Source organism: Podarcis cretensis (assembly GCF_951804945.1).
Source record: "Podarcis cretensis genome assembly, chromosome: 2".
NCBI classification, from domain to species: domain Eukaryota; kingdom Metazoa; phylum Chordata; class Lepidosauria; order Squamata; family Lacertidae; genus Podarcis; species Podarcis cretensis.
This window is the reverse complement of record NC_137171.1, coordinates 117218717-117236644: the sequence shown is the minus strand read 5'-3', so window position 1 is coordinate 117236644 and position 17928 is coordinate 117218717. Positions and strand designations below refer to the sequence as shown.

General features: G+C 43.8%; 1 protein-coding gene across 1 annotated transcript in view; it reads left to right on the top strand.

Moving 5' to 3' along the window:
* Positions 1-17928, top strand: part of LOC307210950 (zinc finger protein RFP-like) — a 40431-nt gene that overhangs the window by 16661 nt on the left and 5842 nt on the right. Inside the window, exons 8-10 of the mRNA XM_079967152.1 lie at positions 7071-7295; positions 11025-11120; positions 14834-15043. Coding sequence (XP_079823278.1) covers positions 7071-7295; positions 11025-11120; positions 14834-15043 — 531 coding nt within the window. The remainder of the gene's footprint in view (positions 1-7070; positions 7296-11024; positions 11121-14833; positions 15044-17928) is intronic.

Here is a 17928-nt window from a genome sequence, read left to right as displayed (position 1 = left end):
GTATTTTAATTTGTGAACTGATCAGAGTATGTGGGTCATTAGGAGGCATAGAAATGCCAAGAAATAAAGTAAAATAAATCTCTATAACTCCTTCTCAGGCTGTCAAGGGCCTCCTTCTGGACTGCTGCTGTTTTGCAGGAATATTCTGCAAGATGCCATCGATGCAATAATACTGCATTAAAAAAAGGTAAAGGACCCCCGACAGAAGTCCAGTCACGAACGACTCTGGGGTTGGGGCGTTTATCTTGCTTTACTGGCCGAGGGAGCCGACGTTTGTCCGCAGACAGTTTTTCCGGGTCATGTGGCCAGCATGACTAAGCCGCTTCTGGCAAAACCAGAGCAGCGCACAGAAACGCCATTTACTTTCCTGCCAGAGTGGTACCTATTTATCTACTTGCACTTTGACGTGCTTTCGAACTGCTAGGTTGGCAGGAGCTGGGACAGAGCAACGGGAGCTCACCCCGTCACGGGGATATGAACCGCCGACCTTCCAATTGGCAAGCCCAAGAGGCTCAGTGGTTTACACCACAGAGCCTCCCGCATCCCTAATATTGCATTAGTAGCAGATTTATAAGGGACCATTCTGCTTTGGGGGTTATTCTGCAATGTTTCCCCAATGTTAATGCATTGTAGCCTTCGGGGTGGGGGCTCCCATGTCCTATAATGGAACAAATATTTCTGGCATGGAGAGCTCTGCAACTTCAGCAGGAAGAATCAGGACATGGATGCTTTAGCTGGACTAGATGAGCCTTGGATCCCTTCCAACTCTTATATTCTAGGATTCTATGGACTGATAACCAATGAAGCCACTGCAGAAGTTTGCAGACAAAAATAGCAAAATAGACACAAAATAAATGCAAAAAAGTGGGATTGTGTTTGAGCGCCCCAACAACATCATGACCAATATTCATCAAAAATACACACACAGAAAAAGTTATATATAAATGCTAGGGGCGTTGCATTTTGTGTTGGGGTGGAGGAATGAGCATTGGGTCGTCTCACCTTAGGTGAACTAAGGCTATAGGGCACCGTAGCAGATCCAAAACATGTTTTGCATGTCATTGCACAAATTAAAGTTTGGTACACCCGCGTCCTTCCTGCTACCTAATGGCTGCTTACCCAGTCACAGGGTGGGCAGCTGCTGCGACCCATTGCAGCAGGCTCCGATCTCCAGGGAGTCACTGTTTTTCCACAGGGCTGTTTGACTATGCAACAAATATTTTAAAAACAAGCTTGGAAAACACGCTATAAATAATTTGTATAAATTGAATGTATATAATCTAGAGAGAGAAATAGAAATTCAGATCTTTGGAAGCAAATAGGAGACCAAGACCTTACATGGGATGTTGGATTTCTCCAAGGCTCATTTCAGTCATCCTCTGAAGCCAGAGACCAGCTTCATAGTGGGTGCATCTCTGATGCGTGGGGGGGACAAGTCAAGTCAAGGCCTCTTAAGGAGTTCCTCGTTTAAATCCAACTACCCTAACCAATGCCATTTACACCAAGTTGTGGCAAAGAAAAGGCTGGGCCACTCTGTGGAATGCAAGCAAGCAGAGGGCAGGCAAATGGGAGGGAGCAGATGCCTAACAACAACAACAACTTTATTATTTATCCCCCTGTCCATCTGGCTGGGTTTCCCCAGCACTCTGGGCGGCTCCCAACAGAATATTAAAAACACAATAAAACACCAAACATTAAAAACTTCTCTAAACAGGGCTGAGATTAGTGGGGCAGAGCACCAGTCTCCCTAATGGACCAGCCCCAGTGCAGTCTGCATGGATTTCCTGATGGAGCAAGAAGGGAAGAGAAATGATGGGAACCAGCTCCCCAACAGTCAGTGTTCATATACAGTGGTACCTTGGTTGTTGAACTTAATTGGTTCTGGGAGTCCGTTCGACTCCTGGAACCGTTAGAAAACCAAGGCACAGCTTCTGAATCGCTGCAGGAGCTTCCTGCACTCAATTGGAAGATGCACCAGATGTTTGGCTTCCAAAGAAAGTTCAAAAACCAGAACACTTTGGGGGGTTTCAGCGTTTGGGAGCCAAAACCTATCAGTACCAAGGCGTTTGAGAAGCAAGGTACGACTATACTTTCAATGCTAAACAAAATGGGGGTTCTGTGGCTGGAGGTTTTCCTGCAGCCTGAGCATTGGGTAGGTTCTGTCCCCTTCTTCCACCACCTTTGCCATCCTTGCATAAGGAGAACCCACCCTGACGCTGGCCCTACTCTCAAGAGTGTTGCTCTCACTGGGTCTCTCCTAGCTGAGAACTGTCTTGCTTCTCTCCCAAGCTTGATCGGATGACAGAACCGTTTCTCACAATGGGAGCATTTGTAGATCGGCTCATCCTCATCTTTATTTGTATGCCACCTTTCCATAGCTGAAACTGTGCTCAAGGTGGCTTACAGCAGGAAAACATTTACATAATTACAAACACAAAAACAGTAATCATAAACAATAGATTTGTTGTTGTTGTTTAGTCATTTAGTCGTGTCCAACTCTTCGTGACCCCATGGACTAGAGCATGCCAAGTACTCCTGTCTTCAAAACATGGGTTTAAAATGTTGTGGTTTTCAGGGGCGTTGATTATGGAAAAAGAACAGAATTACTAAAGATTTTGTGAAATAAGGGAATGGATTTGCTGATTAGATAATGAAATTAGAATATAGAAGGGGGAGGTATGAGGAGGTCGAGGAAATTAGGCTCAAGAAAATAAGGATGGAAATTATATGTGTTTTTTCTTTTTTGTTGTTTTTTGTTTGTGTATGTTATTATTGCTAAACTTTGAATAAATATCATTAAAAATAAATAAATAGATAAGACACATCAAAAAGCACAATCAAATTTGAACAGTTTTCACATAGATCATAATAAGACCGGAAAATAAAGATACAAAAGACTGATATCCATAACAGCAGCAAAAACCTTTCAGCGCTTCGTTTGTGGTTCTTTCAGTTGGAAGTGACTTTGTAAGACTTGACACAAGTTACAGTCTCCTGCTAGAACAGGGGTGTCAAACTCAAATTCATCGGGGGCTGCATCAGCAGTTTGGTCACCCTCAAAGGGCCGGTTGTATCTGTAGGACTATGTGTCCACTCTTTATTTAAGCAGAATAATAAGCAGACCCCCCCTAATAAGCAGACCCCCCTCCCCCCCACATACATCATATGTACTTACAGTACAGGAGAGAAGGGTTCAGGCAGCCGCTGGATCTGTCACATCACAGGATGGCATGCACTCAATATAAAAACAAGTGGAGGTTTCCTGAATGCATGTAAAGTGGAGGTTTCCTGTGTAGAATGGCCGGCGCCGCTAGAGGGCAGACGTTCTCTGGCTTGTAGGCTGCCGCGCATGCGCTGAAGAGGCGGCTTTCTTGTGTAAAAAAAAAAGCAAGAATAAAAGGTGAAGGCTGCCGGCCGGCGGCGGCTACACGGGCCACATGACGAGGTCTGGCGGGCTGGATTACCCGTGTGCTAGAGACAGACAGAATTAAATCATCAGGATAATGGAGGAATCTTGTTCCTGTGATGTTGAACCCTTCACATCTCTGCCCGTCCAGCATCCCAAGAAGCACCTCTCTTATTTCCCTGCTGCAGGAATCATTCCTACAATCACAATTTCACAGTGAAGGAGGGAAATCTGCACATCACTTCCTATGTGTAGCACCCTGCTTGTGGTTAACGCTTAGCTGGAATGAAATATTCAACGCAGCAATAGAGAAATTAAAATAGTAATTTATTTGTCAGACAAATAAATATGAGGCACAGTGGTATATGGTTACCAAGCTCTGGCCTGGCCTCTTGCCATTCTGGCCAGCACTTATATTTCCTTAATCCAGCCCCCTTGCTCCTCCTGTGGCTGCCTCTGTCCAATCAGCCTGGTTGAAATTCCTATTGGCTGTTTGCTAGAGCCAATCACAAAAGATACACCCATTTCCTTCTTGCCCTTTTATGGAAAATAAAAAGCTATATATTCTTCTATCTATAAATGACAAATAAGTAGTAATATATCTTACATGTGTCTCAACAAGGAATCTTAATTACCAGCTCACCTCTTGCCCTCCTTGCCCTATTGCCTTCCAAAACAGATAATTAATCTTGAATTTTTATCTTATGCATATGTCAAAGATTGAGTTCACATCAACATTGAGATCTCCTTCATTTGAAGGTTTCTAAACAAAAGGCCTGACAACCATATATCAGGAGCGCTCGATTGGCGTCTTCTGTCTGGCAAGGGGCTTGGCTAGTGGCTGACTTAATTTCAGGATAGTTACAACTCTTACAACTATATGAAATAAGAATCTAGCATTTCTTAAATCCTTTGCATAATTATATTTAAACTAATATATTTAATACATAAATAACCTTTTAAAAGGAAAAGAAATCTTAAAAGGATCTTAGTTTAAGAAAGAAACAGCTTTATGCTCCCTTTCTGCCAGCTCTTCTTCTCTTGTTTCTCAGCCTCAAAAATAGAAAGAAAGAAAACCTATTTTCTCCAGCCAAGTCAGTTGTCTTTTTCACTGCTCTTGACCTTTTTAACCTTAGGAAGAAGATATGGCTCATTTTACTATTTATCCACCCTTAATTTGTAGGGTCAGTGTAACCTTGGCTGTCAGCCTGTAATTCCCTTTTTACGACTTTGAGAATTGTTTTCTGCTATAAATCAGGGGGGCCCCTTGTCTAGGAGTAAAAACATTTTGCCAAGATTCTTAGGCAGCTGGTCTTTTGCCTGGCATAAAACATTTGAAAATCATTAAGCTTTTTAAGATACAGGCCCTGATCAAACATATAAGCTTTAATAAAAATGCAGGCTTATGATTAGATGCCTCATATGTAGCCACTCGCTTTCATTATATCAAGACCAAATTGGGTGCATTTTTTTTCTAGCTGACCAGCAGATGTCAGAGTTTTTCTTAAAACAAATGTCTGCCCATCCATCTGTATTACCTGAAGAGGAATGAGGCAAAGGTCACCATTATTGGGGGTGGGGGCAAAACAAGTTCAGGGCATTATCAGAAAAGCCACATGGCGGTGTGAGCTAATCTCTTTGCACACCTATGGTGTCTCCATAAAAGCTATAGGGCTACAATTCTAATCATTTATGACCACTGGTCATGATATCTTGAGCTGAAAGGAGTTGCACTCTAGTAACACCTGGAGGGCACCATGTTGGCTGACCCTGGATTAATCCCTATCTGCTGTGACCATGTAAATAGTGACATTTTCATCTGAGGGATGTTGGAGGGAATGGAAGCAACTCCTATTTTCCTCTTCACATGCAGCATCCAAAAAGGGGGCAAATGGTCTTGGTGGTAGGAATAAGACAAGGACTCCTAGATTAAAATCCTCTCATGGTCAGAGGAATTAATGGACTGGCAACTTATCTTGTTCTTCGTTGCTTCTTCTGAACAACTCTCTGCAATAGGTGTCAATAATCACAACTGTTAGGCTTGCATAACAATCTGCCTCTGGCGTTACAAGGGTTGAGAGATAAAAACTTTAGATTTATTGCTGGGTCCTGCTTGGAAAAGACTTTAATCACTATGGATGTTATACAAACAGCATTAAGGATTCCCATAAATGCCAGGTGGCTTGTTTCAGCAGATGAAACTGAAATAACTATTTACAGGACGAATAAACAGCTGATAACCCAATTGGCCTCAATACTTTTCCTTTCTTATATTTTTTGATAGCTTCACATACCTCTCAAATATTTATAGGGCCATTCATAATTTGTCTTTGGTAAGAATCTGAAATGTTTGGTAGATGTTGTCTTTGCAGATGATCGTCTATTTTTTTTCCAGAAGACAAATGGTTTTACTGTCTTCAGCCCCTCTCCCTCCAAGATGGCAATATCACCTTCAGTGACCTCAAGAAGGTCTGCAAAAAGCTCAATTTCACAAGCAGACTGAACATGGATGAGCTGTATGATGAGAACACTACCGTACAGCCAACAGCCTTTTGAAGCATCTTCAGAAGGATGATCAATGGAAGCTGCAAGGTGGGTGGCTGAATTTACAGCATCTGATCTACCAAATAAGCTGATAGTCATCTCCTACACTGTGAGCTTTCCAGCCTCAACAGAGTACGTGGAGAGCATCTTCTCCACAATGGAAAGCAAATGGACCAATGTCTGGAACCAGTGTTCTGTGAAACTGATTAAAAGTGAGCTCCTGATTTCACTTGACTGTCACCTGTCCTGTGTTGACTTCCACTCAATTATTTTGAAGGACAAGCCACAAGGAGTGACAGAAAAGTACTCGTGAGAAGGTTGAGTAGAGAGAGAGAAATATTGTTGGCTCAACACAGAGTGACTTGCTGAAGCTTTAAACAGAAACAAAGATGATGATGATGATGATGATGATTATTTCCTTTCAGTATTGTTGGAATGTTTGCAGTTACCAGTAGTTACCATCTGATTGGGATAGACACCATGTTATTATAATGTTTGGCATTACAAAGCCAAGCTATGATGTGATATTATTATTTCCTTCCGGTATTGTTGGAATGTTTGCAGTTACCAATAGTTACCATCTGATTGGGATAGACACCATGTTATCGTAATTACAATGTTATCACATTACAAAGCCAAGCTATAATGTGATGTGTAATATTTTTCTTACACTTGTAAATTATAGTGCTTTTGTTATTTTTTTAACTGAAGAAAGTCTTGTAAACCATGTATGTCATTGTAATTGATTGCTTTGAACTCATTTCAGCACCGGGCAAAAAACAATTTCAGTCCCCAATCCCACCCTCCATCCTGTCCTGTATTTTGCCAGAACAAAGGTGGTAACCTTGTGTCCAGATCAGGAGAACAAGGAAGCTCTTGGTACATAGCTCTTACTCCAAGGAGGAAGGTTTTCTTCAAGAAGGGTTGTTCCTCCACATTGTCAACATTTTATTTGTTTATAACAGTATTTGCACATTGATTTCTCAGGGCAGCGTTGAGGCAAACAAGAAAGGCGTGTCAGCATAAAATATATGCATTTCAGCACTGAGATCCTTAACCATTTACAGGATGAGAAACACCCAGGGTATATAAACAAAGAAAGTGAAACTGACTGTGTCTTTGGTGTGAGGGAGCCATGGCTGCTTCTAGGGGTCCCGTAAACAAGAAAATCCGTCTCCAAAGCAGGGAGGGAGGAGGAATGGGGAGATATTGTGAGAAGCACCAGGAGTCCCTAAAACTCTTCTGTATGGAGGATGAAACTGTAGTCTGTCTGGTGTGTGACAAATCCAGGAAGCACAGAGGTCATGAGGTGAATCCTTTGGATGAGGCTTCTGAGGACTACAAGGTAGGAAATCACTCTGGCCCTTGATGGGGAGCAGGGAAGTCTTCTTAATTCACCTTGGGAGGTTTTCTTTAATTCTTAGGTTCAAACTAGGCATGGCATTAATTGCCAGAATGCAATTTAAATGCTTGTTGATTAAATAGCCAAGGAGAAGCCTGAGGTTTTTTTGGAGGTGGGTGGCATGAGTCTAATTCTTTCTCTCTCTGCCAGAATGCCAAAGGGGCTTCCCTTGAAATGCAAGCAGCAGGTTCAGTAACTGTTGGGACCATGACAGGGAAATAAATTATTAAAACTTGGGGACCCATGGTACATAATAAAAATGTTAATTTCACTTACACAATCTCCTGTCTAGTTTTTGTGTATGATTTTCAATTTTATACATTTCAATAATTTTACAATCATTTTAACATTTCAAAACTTGACTTCCCCCTTTTTCTGCGTTTCTTTAAATTTATTTTTAAATATTTCCTGCATATCCATATTAACTTACTTTGTTCATTCATTCATTCATCTACTTTAAATATATACTCTTATAAAGCTGCAGGTTATTACAATAATCATGCCAATGCTCTTATTTGTTTACAGTTTATTTGTAAATATTCAATAAACCATTTCCATTCTGTTAGAAAAAGTTTGTTATCTTGATTTCTTATTTTTCCAGTAAGTTATGCCATTTCTGCATGTTCCATAAGTTTTTGTATCCATTCCTTTTTTGCTGGGACTTCTTCTTCTTTCCTGTCTTGTTTGGGCTTAGGCTGTGTACAGACTCGTTTACTCAGCACCCAGTGTGCTTCCACCATTGGTTTGGGAAGCTGTGCACACGTGATATTAGCCCCAACCCATTGGGACCGTGACACGGAAATAATGGGTTAACGGTAACCCTTGGGGACCTTCTCCCCACCCCTCAAGGCTGCTGTAATTGTTGGCCTCCGGGACAAAGTCATACTGCCAGAGAGTGCCTCCTGTGGCTGCAGAAAGCTGTAACTTGTAACAGCTGCCTGTTGTTTTTGCTGTGTTAACAGCACTGAAGTGACCTCTCCAGAACACAAGCGTGGGTCTTGTTTGTGTGGAGGTCCTGGGCGGCCCAGATGACAAGACCCCACCCCTTGGCCTCACAGATGTGGTCCAAAGGAAAGCAGTGTGATACGGAGGGGGGGGCCATGTCTTCTTCACCTTCTTCTTCGCTACAATATATCAATTTATTTCCAATTGTCAATGTCAAAAGGGACTAAAATCTATAAAATTCATAGAAAATCAACGTGCCAGTTTGCTCAATTTCTCTAGGACTCCATCACACCTCCCCTGTCCAGCATAATCCCTCCAGCAAGGTGTTAAGACCCTAATCCTGTCAAATGGCTCTGATCAGCCTTTCCTCCAGGCAATGTCAGGTGACAGACTATGCATATTTGAGACCATTGTTTTCTCATCCCCGGGAAGTGTTTATCTGTGCATATCTCCAGCTCTGCATATTCCCCCTCCCTTCCTGAAGTGCTGATCTGTGCAACCCCCTCCCCACCTTACTGAAGTGCTGATCTATGCAACCCCTACCTTACTGAAGTGCTGATCTATGCAACCCCTACCTTACTGAAGTGCTGATCTGTGCGACCCCTTGCAACCCCTACCTTACTGAAGTGCTGATCTGTGTAACCCCACCTCTTGTGATGTATTCGTGACGTTTTCTGCACTGTATACTGGGACTTGGAGGGAACTTTTAAAAGTTTATGTCGCCCCATTCTCGGGGTTCAATCTCGCCTTGAACCTGTTGCGCAATAAACTTGGATCTTCTGCTGTTTGCTCCTGTCTCCGGCTGAGCTCATTTTCCTCCGCAGGGACCCACGGACTTAGTCCGATGAGCTGGGTGGCAGAGCAGCCTCGCACCCAGATTTTGCCGTAACAAGTGCAATACTTTTGGCACAAGCTGGGCTGCAGGAGTTGCCGGAAGGAGGCATAGAAGGCGCCATCCAATCGCCCTAAGGGACTCCGGATTTTATTTAGGGTTTACTCCTTAGTCTCTTCTTTTCCTGAATACATCCCGCAAGGTGGCGGGTACGGATTTTTGCTTGGGGTCTACCCCCAAAGCCTTTCTCACAAATGAGTATAGCCGCAAAGCAGTGGAGGTTTAGGATCAGAGTTTTCCTTCTCCTGGATGGGCTATTTTCCCTGGTTGATAAGCAAGGCTGCTGTGTAAATAATAAAAAATACTATACACATTAATTCCACATAAACAACCTCATGTCTACTTTGGGCTTAGGCTGTGTACAGACGCCTCCACTGCTGCTTTGGCAACATATCCTGTATTTACCCTGTATCTATCATGCTGCGTTAAACATGTCACTGCAAGAGGGAGAGACAATACGCTTCTTCCCTCCATATTGTTAATTTTGGCCCCCATACAGACCACACCCAGAAGTTTGGATAGTTTTTATGTGCACAGTAGAGCAGCCATGATGGATCAAAGTGGATTACACTATGATATGTCAATAGAAGCTCCTTGGACTTTTGTTCACATTGCTCATGGAGACCTTATCAATGTGATAAGAGCAGCCATGAAGCCAAAACAAAAATGAAAGGATTACATTTTTTACTAACTAGCACTGGAATTTACAAAGTTCCATTGGGTTGGGCACCAGTGACACATTTGGGATCAAAGCTGTTCATTGCCCCACCCCGATAAAGTCATTCAGAGTCTACATTTTATGTGGGTCCACCAAAAGAACAGTAAAATTAAAGGAAAACTCAATGAAAAGGTGCAGCCCCCAGATCCTGTTCAATCAATCAATCAATCAATCAATCAATCAATCAATCAATATTGTTATGAGTTTATGGGTGCCAGATTCCCCTAAATTCCTGGATTCTGATGTGTTAAGAACCTGGGATGATGAGTCATTAAGAAAACAAAGGAAAGGTGATGGGGTATTAAGAAAGCAAAAGAGAGGGGGCTCTGTGCCAGACAGCAAACATTTCTCCCACATACTTGCAATGAAGGCTCATGAGGCAAAGTGGTGGTAGAAAAAGGGTTATATTTCTTAAGTGAAAAAATGTGCAAACCAAATTCATAACATACAGGTAGGCAAAAGGCTAAGCACACATTTGTGGCGTAAAACACAGTGGAGTTGTTTTGAATCACATTTGCACATTTCTGGGCTCAGCTGGTAGAACTAGCAACCAGGGTCTGATCTGACTACGGGGGGGGGGTCCATTCCACCCCCCCCCCATACAATAAGGCAGCAGGTAGTGGAAGAAACACACATGGTCTGGTTGTGGGGTGGGGGCTTGCACAGTGAGGTGGCAGGGTGGTAGCCCAGGTGATCTCCCCCCAGAGGCTAGGGTGGAGGTACACACTTTTAAATGAGAACTAACAACTGACTCTCCTCTCCTCTGTGCTCTTATTAATAAAGCAAAATCCTGATTCAGCTTCCAGATAATTTTTTTAATGCTTCTAAATTTCTTTTTAAAAAACAAAAATTAGCACAAAGAAGCTCCTATGCAGTTTAATAATAATGAAAAGTAAAATAAATAATAATGAAATGAAACTCTTCATTAAAGCCTTGATTTTAAAATTTTGAGCTAAAAGCCTAGTACTCATGGAGCAGATTTCAAAAACTAGCAACTATGAGGTAAAAAGCTTTAAGAGCAGCGAGGCACCAGGAAGTAGAAGGGAGCATAACAGCCAACCAAAGTCTCTCTCTATGTCTGTCTCAATCACGATCTGAACTTTTATTTTCTCTTTAGGAAAAGATCAATAGCTACCTGGAGAATCTTAGGAAAGAAAGAAAGAAAATTCTGGCCTATGAAGCAGAACTGGAAAAGGAAAGCCAAGACCTCCTTGTAAGTGTCACTAGTGTTCACTGGAAGGGAACAAGTGCTTGACGAATCAGGTCAGGACTGAATAGAATGGAGAAATCTGTCTATTTCTGTTCATCTCAGTTTCATACATTTCCATCTTAAAGTCATTTCTCCCAGTTTTGCTTTTGAATCCAAACTGAACTGAATCTTCTTCCCATGTGGCAGCTCAGATCCACAGAAGATAAGATAGTTGCAACATTCTGATTTGCTATACAGTACAGACTGTTGACGCAGGGACGCAGGTGGCGCTGTGGGTTAAAGCCTCAGCGCCTAGGACTTGCCGATCGAAAGGTCGGCGGTTCGAATCCCTGCGGCGGGGTGCGCTCCCGCTGCTCGGTCCCAGCGCCTGCCAACCTAGCAGTTCGAAAGCACCTCCGGGTGCAAGTAGATAAATAGGGACCGCTTACCAGCGGGAAGGTAAACGGCGTTTCCGTGTGCAGCTCTGGCTCGCCAGATGCAGCTTTGTCACGCTGGCCACGTGACCCGGAAGTGTCTCCGGACAGCGCTGGCCCCTGGCCTCTTAAGTGAGATGGGCGCACAACCCCAGAGTCTGTCAAGACTGGCCCGTTCGGGCAGGGGTACCTTTACCTTTACCTTACAGACTGTTGAATAAATGTCTCTCTAAATGTCCACTATTTTATATCTAATACTCAGTGTATTAAAGTAAACAGAGGACTGTTGGGGGTGAGCAGGCCAGCTCTGCCCTGCTTCTCTGTTTCTGTTGATTTCTTACTCATGGAAGTGTGAGGTGAGGACTCTTTTATGTCCATGGAGGCTTTCTGAACATCTTAGAAACTAAATTATGCTGGGTCCAAAAATGTGCAGGCAACATTCATGGATAGAAAAAAAATCTCCTGGCTTTAGGCTGCCATAGTTGTCAACTTTCAGATTTGAAAATAAGGGATCAGCAGACTCGAAAATAAGGGATCAGCAGCCTCACCTGTCCCGGGGACAGTCTACAGGATATCTAACAATCCGGGATAGCAGTGGGAACGGCGCTGGAATAAGGGAATTTCCCGCCAAAAAAGGGAAGGTTGACAGCTATGATGGAAGCAGGGCTTTTTTTTCAGCTGGAACTTGCCAGATCTCAGTTCCAGCACCTCTCAGGCAGGTGCCACTGCCATTGTAATAGTAATAGTAATAATAGTAATAGTAATTAGAACAAGGGAGGTATTAACGGTGAGTTCCGGCAACTCTTTTTCTAGAAAAATAGCACTAGGTACGGAAGGCAAGAGAAATGGCAACAGAGAAGGCATAGCCACTGTGTTCATGCCTGCTTCCTTCCTGCCATGTTTACTTTAAATTCTGAAGAAGAGGGCTTCCTTAGCCACTGAGGGCTTGTCCACACCTTCACTTGTTCTGAGCCTAGAAATCATGGGTCAAAGCAGTTTCCCTTTGCTCTGCTCCTTTCCCAGGGAAAACCCACTGTTTAGTTCTCTCTTTTTTTAAAAAAATAATATTTATTACTTTTAAAGCTTACAAAAAAGAAAAGGAAGAAAGAAGACAAAAGAAAAAAAGGACAAAAAAGAGAAAAAACTATACAATACATAAACAATACAAAGCACAACCTTAACAAATTAAACTAACACAATAAACTAAACCAAACCAAACAAAAACAATTTAAAAACATACATCATACCTTTTCCATATTCTATCTTTCATTCCCATGTATCATTGACCTCCTCTCACCTCCCTCTTTGTATTCCACTTCCATTAATTGTTTCAGCAATTCCTTTCCAACTTTCTCTATTTTCTATCATATAAATGTCTTAACATATTTTTAATCTTATTTCCATTAAAATTAGTATACTTATTTAAGCTTAACTCCTTATAGCATTTCAGTTAAAGCCATAAAATTTCCTTCCAACATTTTTCTATCACTCATTAATTTTACAATATTTCTATATATAGACTTTAAATTTCCAATCTTCTTCCACCATCTCCTCTCCCCAGTCTCGGACTCTACCAGCCACTTCCGTCAACTCCATACAGTCCATCAACCTGGAGATCTTATGTCCGAGGCTCTTTTCCACGTCCCTTCTGCCAGTTTTCTTCATATTCTTTGATGCTAAAGAGCAGATCTCGGGGAAACTCCAATCCAACAATACTTTTATTCCTTCTCGACAGGTCAGCCAGATTTCCATAATTAAAGCTAGGATCCATAAAGTATTTCCGGGCATGTTTCAAAATTCCTCCAAATCCAAAGGCCCCCAGAACTCCAATCTCCTCCTGACCCAAGTCCATATTCCAAAAGTCAGTTAATCCCTGCATAGAGGGATCTTTCCAACTTTCCTTTTCTAGTTCAGGCCAGGCTCCGATCTTCAAAATCTGACTTTTTCTAGTCTCAATCATAAAGGGTCTCAACTTGTAGTCCTCAATTTGCCTCTGTAAGGCTAAGGCTCTCCCTTGTATTACTTTAGGTTCGACAACAGCAACTTTCTCCTTCTCCTTTTCATCAATTTGTCCTGTTGAAATAGATTCCTGTGCCAAATCCTGAATAATTTCTGTATTGGTGCTCACTTTTGGTTCCAAAATGTCAATTTTAGTAGTCATAGCATCCATCTTTTTATGAAGCTGTTCCAACAAGTGGCTTATCTTAGAAAATGCAGTCCATAAGGCTTCTCCTGTCGACATTCTTGAATATCCAAGGTCAATCTCTAGTTCTCACAGTTCTTATCAAGCAGCTGGAGATTTCCCAGCTCCACTCTTGTAACAGTTTCAAAAGCTCCCTCTAGAGGGGAACAGTCTCCACTTGTATCAATCTTTTCCAACACAGATCAAAAAGTAAAGATAGTTTCAATTTTCAGATAGTTTTCCTCCCTTTTAAACGCAGAAGCAGACAATGGAAACAATATATTTCTCTTATTTAACTGACTGTCAACATCCGTTCTCTTCGCTATCAATGAACTCTCCCGAAACCTCAATCACTGGGAGCCCGTTCCCAGGTTCAGAGCAGTGGTAATTTAATTTTAATCACTCTCTCCTGCAGGATACACAGTCCAAAATTTCCCCCCTCTTCTCCTGCTTCCAAGGGGGGTCTAATAATTTAAATCGATGGAAGTTTAATCCTTTACATAAGGCTTTCCGAGACCTTAACTTGTAAGCTCTTTGCTTCAGTCTATTTTAAAAAGGGGAAGGCGGACTTCCTGTTTTGAACCTTCCCCGTTCGATGCCAAATTAAGATATTTAAAGATCCAATTTTCCGTTTTACTCACGGGTTGTTGTTTAAAATCCAATTGTCCACAAGAAAAAGTCAGCGCTCTCCGGCAACAGCAATGCGGCTTCACTCCGTGAAAGAAGCGGCCGATTCAAAGCACCGCGCCGCTCACCCCACGTCGCTCCGCATCCCCAAAACAGGGTTTCCCCGCGAGTAGGGGAGGCGCAAAAGGTGCCAGCCGAATCCCAGGTTCACAAGCTTCTTCCGCCTGTGATTTCAGTGGGTCTCCGCCTTCGCCGTGGCGGTACAGACCCAACTTTCAACACAGCAGGTTCCTCCCGATCGGAGGAGCTCCGCCATTGCCGGGGGCGCCAACCCGGAAGTCCCCACTGTTTAGTTCTCAGTCAGAACCAATGTCAATCCAGAGAAAACCCAAATTTCCTGTGCAATTTCCATAACTCTCCTCCTGGTCTTGTAAAGACTGACCACACTCCAGACTCCGGTCTCTTTGTTTCCTCTTTCTATCTGCTTCTTACAGAAATGTACAGCAACTGAGATGCAGAAGGCAGAGGAGAAGTTCAGAGAACTGCACCAATTTCTGCTGAATCAGATCAAAGAGGTGGAGAAAGAGATTGCAGGGAGAAGGGATGAGCACCGGGCTAGACTCTCCAGGAAACTCTCCTCTCTTGAAAGGATCATCCAGGAGATGGAAGAAAAGAGTCAGCAGCCAGCAAGTGAACTCCTGCAGGTAAGATGGTGGCAGGAATAGCCCAAGGCTCCACTCCAGGAAGAGGCTGCCTTGAAATCTGAAGTGCAAGTTGTGTGAGAAGGAAAATGATAAATGGTTACTGGCTTATACAGATGCTTCAGGTTACAGACTCCACTAACCCAGAAACAGTACCTCAGGTTAAGAACTTTGCTTCAGGATGAGAACAGAAATCGTGCTCTGGTGGTGCGGCAGCAGCGGGAGGCCCCATTAGCTAAAGTGGTGCTTCAGGTTAAGAACAGTTTCAGGTTGAGAACGGACCTCCGGAACAAATTATGTTCTTAACCCAAGGTACCACTGTACTTGGGCCTGTGTTAGGGGTGAATATGTGAAGATCTGATAAGATCTTAATTGCACTGGCCAGCTAATTGCTTTATGGCCCCAATTAGCCCCAGCATAATGCGGTCCGGCACGCTTCCCAGCCAAGCTGCGCTCAGACCTTCTTCTTCTCCGGTTTCGCCTTGCAGAGTAAAAAACACAGCGGATCAAAACCGTTGCAGTCTGCTTCAGATCCAAACACACCAAGCACTGTGTATGTCCAAATTCATCAGTTCTTTATTGCAGCAAATATTTACAGCTCAGCATTTCCCAAATTCTCCTGGACTGCTAGCATTCATGGCGTCCTCTCTCAGAGACACAGAGAGAACAACAAGTAGAGCTCCTCCCTCCTTCTAAAACGTCAGAATGGGAGGCACACTCAGAACAAACATTAACCCAGTAAGTTCTGAACCCCAACACCCCCTCTTGTCGAGCATTCTGACAAGACCTGTGGATGTACCTTTGCAGACCTCTGTGAGATCAATCCCTTCCCCAATGCCTTGCGCCCTCTCCTGGCGTTCCTGTCAGGCATCTGTGGAACATCCTCACAACTCTCAGATTCGCACTGTGCGAAACTTACCCACGCACCTGTGGCCTGATACCTCTCAGGTGGAATTCCCTTCGTTGTGCGACTGGACCTCCTGGGCACAAACTCAGGCACTTCCTCTGACTCACTGTGGTCAGCAGGTGTGTCCTTTGCATCCTGGGATTCCCCCTCTGACTTAACACGTCTTCGAACCCTTGGAATTACCCTCACAGGAGAACTAGGCTCACTCTTGGGCTCTCTTTTTACAACTTGCGGAGATGCCCCATCCTGCTCCTGACTTTGGTCAGTGAGCTGATCGTCATCAGCAGACTCAGCCCCTGGCTCTCCTTCCTCCTCATCAGAACCTTCCTGCTCTGAATCAGAAAGACATTCTGAAAGAATATCGCGTCTGGCAGGGGTCTTGGACCTTTCCTCCTGCTTACAGAACTCAGCGTGTTTACTGATCAGCAGCTTACTCTGATCACCTGACGGGTACGCAAACCTCCATGCACGAGCCGTTGGCTCATACCCACAGAAGATCATTTTCTGGAACTTGGGTTCACCTGGCCCTCGCAAAGCTTCAGGTACCGGCAGCGAGGCCGTTGAACCGAACTCACGGAGGAAATGAACCTGCGGCTTCCTCCCGTGAAGCATGAAAAACGGTGTGTCTCCTACCACTGAATTGTAGGACCGATTCCAGGTGAAGCTCACATATTTAACTGCCTCCATCCAAAACCTTGAAGGTAACCCAGAATCTGACAGCATCACCTGTGCAGCCTTAACCAGAGCCTCACTTCTGAGCTCTGCCACCCCCCTCTGTTGAGGAGAAGTCACTGTGTGACTTATCCCTTTCTTGTGAAAGAACTTCTGCAAAGCAGACCCAGTAAACTGTGAACCTCTGTCACTAGCAATTTCCCTGACTCTGGTGGAGAACATTAGTTCCACCTCCTCAATCCAACACCTAATCAGCTGTGCTGCATCTTCCTTGGATTTGAGACCATGTGTCCAGGTGTTCTGCGAAAAATCATCCTGCATCGTCAGCAGAAACCTGGCCCCTCCCAAACTTGGCTCCTTCATGGGACCCAACAGATCTATGTGCACAAGATCAAAAGGTTTTGTGGTTACCCTCTCCACCCTGGGGTAACTGCACCCTCTTACCTTTGCCTGTCTGCAAGCCTGACAATCTAGGACTCTTGCACATTCCTCAATTCTACAGCCTTTGGAAACCTCAGGTAGCACCTGTAGTTCTTCAAGACAAGCATGAGCTGTCTTCTTATGCCACACACACGAACATGAAACATGAGTGGGAACTGTAGCACGCAGGGCTTGTGCTTTCTCAACCTTCCCCTCACCCTCCAGAGACGTTTTAAGAATGAAGAGATCATTCTGCCCCTTTGCAACTCTGACCAGTTGCTTCCCTCCTTTGGAGATTGTACAAACATCGTGTTCAAAGCAAACCTTAAACCCCTTTTTCAACAAATAAGGCACAGATAAAATACAGTGTTGCACTCCTGGCACAATGCAAACTTCCATCTGCTCCTGCAAAACAGAAAACAATACATTTGCAATGGTATTGACATTTTTCTTTTCCCCACTTGCAAACTGAACAGTTTTTCCAGCCGGAATTGCCTTGCAATTCCACATCTCGACTGCAGGGGTCTCTGAGATCAGGTTGCAGTTAGCTGCTGAGTCGATTACAAAGCGAAAATTAGTGTGTCCCTCAGAGCTGTCCTCAAACAAAGCCATACTGGCCACAAACGTCCCGCTGCCCCCACTCTTTGGGCTTTTGCAGCAGTTCTGTCTGGTTGTCTTGGCAACCAACTCCCCCTTGCTCAGGACCTTGGCAGCTTCCGTAGAAGTAGCCTCCTCCGTTGCCTTGGAGACCGGCCTGGCCTCTGCGTTCCCACGCGACTCTTTAGGCCTTATCATCACTCTGTCCAGGTGGCCGACCTTGGAACGTCTAGCTCCTCGCCGCTTTCCAGACTTTGCATGACGACGATCCCCAGTGAAAAAATACTGCCCA